At 38.0% G+C, this 9,771-nt stretch overlaps 1 protein-coding gene across 1 annotated transcript; it reads left to right on the forward strand.

Moving 5' to 3' along the window:
• Window positions 1–1,239: 1,239 nt before the first annotated feature.
• Window positions 1,240–4,408, forward strand: LOC127658020 (toll-like receptor 13). Its single transcript, XM_052147087.1, has one exon. It carries the CDS (start codon window positions 1,240–1,242, stop codon window positions 4,195–4,197), a length of 2,958 nt encoding a protein of 985 aa, XP_052003047.1. The 3' UTR covers window positions 4,198–4,408.
• Window positions 4,409–9,771: the final 5,363 nt, after the last annotated feature.

The raw sequence follows: 9,771 nt of genomic DNA on the forward strand, positions 1-9,771 counted from the left end.
GGCAGACGCTTTTAGTGCAGTTATTACAGGGACAATCCCCCCGGAGCAACCTGGAGTTAAGGGCCTTTCTCAAGGGCCCAGCAGTGGCATTTTGGTGGTGCTGGGGCTTGAAACCCCGACGTTCTGGTCAGTAACCCTGAGCCTCAACCACTGAGCCACCACTGTCCCACCACTAGTCCGATGATGCTGTGACACACCGCCCCAGACCCTCCACCTCCAAATCAATCCCACTCCAGAGTACAGGCATCGGTGTAACGCTCAATCCTTTGATGATAAATGCAAGTCTGACCATCACCCCTGGTGAGACAAAACCACGACTCGTCAGTGAAGAGCACTTTTTGCCAGTACTGTCTGGTCCAGCGAAGGTGGGTTTGTGCCCATAGGCGACGTTGTTGCCGGTGATGTCAGCAACAGGCCTACAAGCCCTCAGTCCAGCCTTTCTCAGCCTATTGCGGACAGTCTAAGCACAGATTGGATTGTGCATTTCTGGTGTAACTCGGGCAGTTGTTGTTGCCATCCTGTACCTGTCCCGCAGGTGTAATATTCAGATGTACTGAACCTGTGCAGGTGTTGTTACACGTGGTCTGCCACTGCGAGGACGATCAGCTGTCCTTCCTGTCTCCCTGTAGCGCTGTCTTAGGCTTCTCACAGTACGGACATTGCAATTTATTGCCCTGGCCACATCTGCAGTCCTTATGGCTCCATGCAGCATGCCTAAGGCATGTTCACGCAGATGAGCAGGGACCCTGGGCATCTTTCTTTTGGTGTTTTTCAGAGTCAGTAGAAAGGTCTCTTTAGTGTCCTACGTTTTTATAACTGTGACCTTAATTGATTACCATCTGTAAGCTGTTAGTGTCTTAACGACCGTTCCACAGGTGCAGGTTCATTAATTGTTTATGGTTCATTGAACAAGCATGGAAAATATTGTTTAAAACCTTTTCGATAAAGATCATTAAAGTTATTTGGATTTGAACAAAAATATCTTTAAAATAATGTATCCTGAAAAAGGGAAGTTTCTTTTTTGCTGGGTTTATATATAATGAGAACAAGAGGTCAGTTGGTCTAGTATATTGTGGTTCCTTTGTAATAAAAATAGAAATCATAATAATTGTAATTTATTTTAAATTTAAATCAAATGTAACCTTTCTCCTCTTTTTTTCTACTAGATGCCTGTGTTGTGACTCTTAATAATGGATTAGGTGCTATCAGAAGAGGAATTCTACTTTTAAATGAAGAAATATGGCAGACTCTGTATGCCGTAATCTGATCCTAAAGGCAATATTCATATGCCTCCTTAAATCTGCCTTCAGCTACAGTTTCAGGAGTTGCAGAGAGATCCCAGATTCAAACCATACAATCTTTGAATGTATTAAACGGCAAGAACCAGTTCTAATTACAATTGTACATGATCTGCCTCACGCTGCAACAAATCTCACAATTACTCGATGTAACCTTTCAGAAGTTACGGAGCGTAGCTTCCAACATCTTCCTAATCTGAATTTTCTTGTACTGGACTATAACCACATTGTTAAAATTCACAAAGATGCCTTCATTAATCTGTCACAACTTCAGACTTTAAACTTGTCATGCAATGACATATCATCTCTCCACCATGTCTTCCATGACCTGCATAACCTCACAGAGCTGTTCCTGGGAAACAACAAGCTCACTAATATTGACACGCTACTGTTTTTGAATTTGACAAACCTGAAGACTCTTGACTTACGCCGGAACCACCTGCATAACTTTTCAGTTTTGGTTCAAAGCATAATGCACCTGTCCCGCTTGACAAAACTGGACCTTTCTTATAACAGTTTAACGACACTGCATCACTCCACCCGCCTGCCACAGTCACTTGCCAGCCTCTATCTTAGTGATAATAAACTATACACACTTGGATGTGACAAGTCTTTCCTAAAGTATGTCAAAGTGCTTGATTTTTCAGACAATACAAGACTTTCATCCAAGGCTTTTCAGGACCTGAATCTGGAGAACATAAAATACCTGCGCTTGCGCTTTACCAATGTCTCTGCTAAGAAGCTTCTTGATTATACCAATGTATCACATTGGCACATTGACTTCTCTGGTTTGAAATTGAAGGACAATCGTGCATTGTCTACACTGTGTATTCTTTTGCAACACCACCACTCTAAAGAGAAACAAATATCTAAACTGATCCTACAGAGCAATTCCATAACATTTCTAAAGTACAATACATTATCTTATTGTCCCAATGTGACTGATGTAATAGACCTCTCACGGAATGAGATGAAGAACACAGGCTGCTTGCAGTTTCTGAATGGTCAGAACCAACTGAAAACTCTGAAGATTGAACATAACCATTTGACAAGATTAGTATCCTGCAACAAAACAAATAAGTTCCACAGTCTGCGAAACTTGAGCTATCGATACAATCGAATTCTACAAGTCAGTGGTTTTGCCTTCAGTAACACACCCAAGTTAACAAATCTTGAGCTAAACATAAACATAATTGCCTATCTAGACCATAAAGCCTTATGTGGGCTCAAAGATCTAATCACACTTCGTCTAGATAACAACCTATTGACTGATGTCTACAATGACAGCTTTCTAGATCTAATCAGCCTCAAGACTCTTAACTTGCGCAACAACCAAATAGCTGTGATTTTCAACTATAGCTTTCATACTCTTTCAAATTTAACCATTTTAGATTTAGGTGGGAACAAGATCACACAGCTGAAGCCACATGCATTCGATGGGCTGTTTAGCTTGACCAATCTCTATTTAGATAGAAATCGTCTGAAATTCATTGACGGCATGCTCTTTGGGAAACTTCACACCACCCTGAAAGTGCTGGATTTACAGGCTAACCACATTCAGTATTTCACAGAACATACACACTCTCCATTCATAAATCTGACAAGGCTTCTTGACCTGAAACTTGATGCACAGGAGCCATATGGCATAACCTTGTTGCCTCGTGCATTGTTTCGTGGCCTAAAATCTTTGAAAAGACTTTCCCTCACCAAGAACCATATCTCTGGGTTTGGTGAAGAAACATTTGATGACCTGCAAAACTTGGAGTTCCTAACACTGGAGAACTCATGTGTTGGTATCGCACAACTTAAACCAGGTATTTTCAAAAACCTTAGAAAACTGAAGCAATTAATTGTAGAGAATATGGGCATTAAATTTTTCTCTCAAGAGGTCTTTGGAAATCTCACAGGACTGAAGGTCCTACATCTGAATCGCAATGACATGCAATCTTTGGACATACACTTACTGAACAATCTTACCAATCTGTCATATATTGATTTGCGTAGTTGTCCTCTCAGTTGTGGATGCCAGAATAGTGATTTACAGAACTGGACCAAGAGCAACCAACGACTCCAGTTTCCATATCTTTACAATATTACATGCCAAGACCACCCAGGGTCATACTTTCACAACTTTGACACCAATGTCTGTTATTTGGACTTAGGACTCTACCTATTTTCCTCAACTTATGCATTCACTGTTTTATTAACCTTATTGCCACTTCTCTATGTCAGACTTTACTGGAAATTTAAGTATGGCTACTACGTCTTTCGATCATGGTTTGGAGAACAGTGGCGTCGTTTGAGGGACCAGGAGGAGAAATACAATTATGATGCCTTTATTTCCTATAACTCAGCAGATGAAAATTGGGTAATGGAACAGCTTTTGCCAAACCTAGAGGGTTCTTCATTTCGACTCTGCCTTCACCACCGTGACTTCGAGCTTGGCCGTGATATTGTTGACAACATTGTGGCTGCCGTATATGGCAGTCGCAAAACAATCTGCGTGGTCAGTCAGAGCTTCCTTCGCAGTGAATGGTGCTCTCTGGAGATCCAGCTAGCCAGCTACCGCCTCTTTCAAGAAATGCAGGATGTGCTTTTGCTGGTCTTCCTGGAGCCGATTCCTGAGCGACAACTGTCCACTTATCACCGCATGAGGAAAGTCATGCTCAAAAAGACCTATTTGCAGTGGCCTGGGTCAAAGTGTTCTGATCCAACCAGTGCAAAAGAACTATTCTGGAGCCAGCTAAAGAGAGCACTAAGGAGCAGTAACACTGGAAGCCAAGAGGAGCGTAAGGAGGATGATCAAAGGAGAGAAAGAGTGGGTGTGGGCATGGAGGAAAGAGAATATTTTGTAAATCAGACATCAATAGATGATGAACTATATTACCTGATGCCCTGACTTAATTCCTGGAATTATATGGAAGTAAACTATACAGTTCACGGATTATGAGATGCAGCCACTGAAGTCGGACGTGTGTCTGTGAGCTCCTGGTGTGCCTCATCAGTCACTACTATCTAACTGGAATTAAATGAACTCCAACTGAGATCTTTATCACAGCAAAGATGACAGCTGACCAAGAAAAGCCAAATCTCAAATCTCTCATGAAAGCAATTCGGGATTCTAATGACAAATTGACCTGTCACATAAACAATAAGACAACCGACATCCAAACTTCTCTGAACAAAATCAAGTTATCACTCTCAACTATAGCCGAGCAGCTTAACAAGATGCAGACCAGGTGCTTCTCCAATCACCCTGGAGAGAGCTCATCACCTAGGAAGATGCTCAGACCATATCAGACACATCAAAGTAAAATTCTTAAATTACAGGGAAAAAGACAATGTACTCTGGTTAGCCAGAGAGAAAGGGGCTGTGTACCTTGATAATAAGCAAATTTCCTTTAATCAAGACTCCAGAATCGAGATTCAATGCAGGATGAACGGATTTAATGAAACTCTGACTTGAGAAAAACATTTAATATGCTAACCGTTACCTGGCTAAACTGCAGATCCGACATCAAGAAGGATTCAAGCTATTCTCAACTGCATCCGAAGTTGAGACTTTCCTCACCAAGATGGAGAAGGTCTAGCGGAGACTTTTTCTTACCCTTACGGAATAAACACGTTCTGTGGGATTGACAAGGAATCGCTGTGATTTCATACAAGACAAGTTAACTTTATCAAACATCAAACATCATACTACCTACAGTATGGCTAACACACAAGGAACACTTAACTAAGTAAAGTTTGCAGAGTATATTTGCTATTGATGGACTGACAGATGTATAATAACTGCCTCCAAACTTAATACCTTGACTTTTAATTTAAGAGAAGCCCTGTTTTGGTTACAAAGTTATACAATCATAAAGTGATTCGATTTCTAAATTTATATGCCCAAAGCTATCATTATATTGTTATTTGATAGGCTAAGACAGTATTTGGTTTCTATGTTCTGTGCATGGACAGCACAATTTACCTATTTTTTTGACACCTTGTGTTGTAAAACTCTTATGGAGTTTGATAATAACTCTCTTCATTAGCAACTGTTGAGGCTACCTAGCCAGTTTAGAAGTGCGAACATACCTACCCTACATTTGGGATTTTTCACAGTGTGGGTCCTATTTTTATAAAAACATTTGTTGGGGGTTATGTCTTAATCTTTCATTTGTTTCATCAAACTCAGCAATCTTAATACTACAATTAATGTCCAGAATTCATATTTATTTTTCCCTTTTTGTTTGTTCTCTAAATATGGGAGGCATGCCCTCTCTGTATATTTTTATGTAATAGAAATATGGCAGATTGATTGAGCTGTCTCACTCTGAATGTTAGTGGAATTAATTCCCCAATTAAGAGAAAAAAGTCCTAACATATCTGAAGAAACAATCCATAGATATTGTGTTAATTCAAGAGACCCATCTCACTGATCTAGAACATATCAGTTGATGTCAGAAATGTACATACACCTTGGCCAAATACATTTAAATTCTCCTGACATTTAATCGTAGAAAACATCCCCTGTCTTATGTCAGTTAGGATCACTACTTTATATTAAGAATGTGAAATGTCAGAATTAGTTATTTCAGCTTTTATTTATTTCATCACATTTCCAGTGGGTCAGCAATTTACATACAATTTGATAGTATTTGGTAGCATTCTCTCTCACAATAAATTGCTGGAATTTGGTCCCATTCCTCCAGACAGAACGGAGTCAGGTTAGTAGGCCTCCTTGCACGTGCATGCTTTTTCAGTTCTGCCCACAAATTTTCTATTGGACTGAGGTCAGGGCTATGTGATGGCCACTACAATGCTTTGAATTTGTTGTCCATAAGCCATTTTGCCACAACTCTGAGGTATGTTTAGGATCATTGTCCATTTGGAAGACCCATTTGCAACCAAGTAAGATCTTTGTCCTCATTTGCACTTGCAAACTGTAGTCTGGCTTTTTTATGGCAGTTTTGGAGCAGTGGCTTCTTCCTTGCTGAGCAGCCTTTCTGGTTATGTCAATAGGACTCGCTTTACTGTGGATATAGATACTTGTCAACCTGTTTCCTCCAGCATCGTCACAAGGTCCTTTGATGTTGTTCTGGGATTGATTTGCACTTTTCGCACCAATCTACGTTCATCTCTAAGAGACAGAATGTGCCTCCTTCCTGAGTGGTATGACGGCTGCATGGTCCCAGGGTATATATACTTGCATATATTGTTTGTACAGATGAAAGTGGCACCTTCATGTACCCCATCCCAAGGATGAACCAGACTTGTAGAGGTCCAAAGTTTTTTAATCTAAGGTCTTGGCAGATATCTTTTGATTTTCCCACGATATCAAGCAAAGAGGCAATGAGTTAGAAGGTATGCCTTGAAAAAATACATCCACAAGTACACATCCAATTAGCCTATCAGAAGCTAATTTGATAATTGTCTAAAGCCGTGAAATCATTTTTAGTAATTTTCCAAGCTGCTTAATGGCACAGTTAACATAGTATATGTAAACTTCTGACCCACTGGAATTGTGATATAGTCAATTAAAAGTGAAACCATCTGTCCTTAAACAAATGTTGGAAAATGAATTGTGTCATGCACAAAGTACATATTAGTGCCAAAACTATAGTTTTATTTTGATAGGTTGTGTTTTTGTCATTTATTTTTTACTTTTGTGTTAATTGTTATGATGAAAAAAAGGGAATGTGCTGATACTTCGAGTGCATTTGCATATTTCATACTTGTATGTATATTTCCAATAAACATACCTATACAACAATATAATATTAGGTAATGTGTACAACTGAAGTCTCTGAATTGCAAATCCTGCAGCTAAATATTAACAAACACGTAATATTGATAATTGTAGAAAAGATACAAACTCACAGGAAGCATTTTTAAATTATATTATGCCCTTGAGGTGAAAATGTAATACATGTCAAATGGCTGTGAAATACAGCAGGTGAAATAGCTGTGGTATAGTTACTCTCACAAGAATATTATACAGCTATGTTCATGTTCTTGAATGTTTTTGCATTTTCAGTGTACTGGAAGATATTTTATCCTAAACAAAAACTAAAACATAAATGAGTATGATGAAGACCCCAATAAAATATTGTATATAGACACATCTGTTTTATTTAAGGATATCACAAAATGACATTCAGATTTTTTTAACAGAATTGTAAACAGACTAACCTAGAATCATGTTGTATGACCGAAACAAATAAACTTCTCAAAATATATTAGCAGAATCCTGGTGTATATACAATTATTATTTTATCCCATCCACAAAGGAAACTAAGAGAAAACTAAAGTGAAGTGCTTTTGATATTTGTGCAGCACAGACACTTGTCTGATCTTAAGAAGTGCCAACCACTTCATTATTTTCATACACTCATACTACCTGTATTATCTGTATAATAAAATAGACTAGATAAATCAAGATTACACATAATGTGAGCACATTGAACTCTAAATTTCAAATCACATGAACAAGTCATGGTTTTTCAGAACTGGGAAATAACAACAAAAGCTTGTTCCAAATTGAAAAAATTAAAAGGCATGTTCCTCAAATAACGAAAGAAACCAGATAATTATTAATGTATCTGCCTATTCCTTGTACTTAGTCTAACCATATCATAGACAATGATTTGATGACATTTATTCTGGCAAATAGCCTATGCTAGAGGTAATGCGGAGGATACAATGGTCTATCTAGTGTGTCTCTGGGACAGAGAGTCACATCAAACCCATCAAACCTTTGTTGGGAGTTAGATGGATGTGGAAAGGAATAAAAGGGCTTGTATTTAAAGCCCTCTGAGGGCAAGTCTGCAGAGACTGAGAATGGGGAAAATCTTACATCCTGAACTTGCAGTTGATGGGACCAAAATAACCTTGATTCCCCCAAAGATGCCTCTTGTGGTATTTGTTTCCTGCTCTGGTATTCATTATATAAATTTAAATTAAGGTCTGTGTCTTCTTTCCACTGATGACATATATCACCTCTTCTCAATGGTTCCCCCAATAGCTGCTGGGAAGAGGGGTCAAAAGGATGATCAACCCAGGTCATGGCACTGCTTTTGGAAGCAGCATGCTGGGTAAAGGCCTTGTCTTGGTAAAAGAGCTGTGCGTTGGGATGATCAACCCAGGTCATGGCACTGGTTTTGGAAGCAGCATACTGGGTAAAGGCCTTGTCTTGGTAAAAGATCTGTGTGCTGGGATGATGCTGAGCACTGAAGCTGTTCTCAAACAACCCAGCTGCACTCCACTGATCAAACTGTGAAGACTGGACAACCAAATTAACTTGTATTATAGTCCTGAAAAACAAGCTGAACCTTTTTTGTTTGTAAAAGTTTGGGGGTATTAATTTTGGCCTTGGACGTTGTCTGTCAGCCTACACATTTATATTTATTGTGTGTTGAAAGAAATTAAACTTTGTGTCTTATTACTTTGACTCACCATGTCTGTGTGGGATTGTAGTGGTTCATTTTGGGAGACAGGAAGGAAAAAGGTCTTCCAGTCTTGTATCCTACGCTTCTTGATGGAGGCTCCTTTGTCCAAGTTCTGCTTAACATCCTCTTCTAAATAATTTTGATGAATGCCATAGTTTGGGGATGCAGAAAGGCAATTAAAAAGAATCTGGACATCTTAATCCTGAATGAAATTTTTTACTACACATGAGTGTGAATTAAATAATAAAACATGTAGTATTTTGGGTTGGTAGTGTGACTTTTAAAATGTATTCCACTACAGAATACAGAATACAGAATAAATGCTGTAAAATGTAATTTGTAACGTATTCCCTTAGATTACTAAAGGTAAGTAACGTAATCTAAATATTTTGGATAACTTTTTCAGCACTGATTTTTAACTTTAAAAAAAACTGTCAGTACAGTAAGACAAAATACCCTATGCTTATATTAAAAATACAATTTCTGAAAATTTCCCAACTATATCTTATTCAGATTTCCTTTTAAAACAAGATAAAGTAAACGTATCTTCGTTTAAGCATTTTTAGATATACAATACAAAAATATTCATCAAGAATATTTTTTTTTCTTTGCCACATATCTATATGTCTTACTAGAGAAATAAAATTTGATCTAACATGGATTTCTTGAATGGCAAAATTTAAACTGTTAACAGGTGCATGTAAAAGGGCTAGAAATAGCATTTTATCTTTTATGTTCAAATAATCATTTACACAAGGTTATCTACTTCTGCCACTCCCAACTTACTTTTAAACCTGAGTGTACACTTCTTATCGTTTGTATGTGGATTCTCTCTAATAAGCTCCCTTAAGGAATCACATCATTTATATGGATAAATGTTTTTTACTGAATTATCTAAATATTAAGTTAAACAAATTACAAAAACATTTATGCTAAATAATCTCTTAACTATCAAAATACTTTTTGAATGTAACTGTATCTGATTACAAACCATTTAAATTGTAACTGTATTGGAACACAGTTAGTAATATTTTGTA

The sequence above is a fragment of the Xyrauchen texanus genome, chromosome 17 (genome assembly GCF_025860055.1).
Source record: "Xyrauchen texanus isolate HMW12.3.18 chromosome 17, RBS_HiC_50CHRs, whole genome shotgun sequence".
Taxonomy (NCBI): Eukaryota; Metazoa; Chordata; class Actinopteri; order Cypriniformes; family Catostomidae; genus Xyrauchen; species Xyrauchen texanus.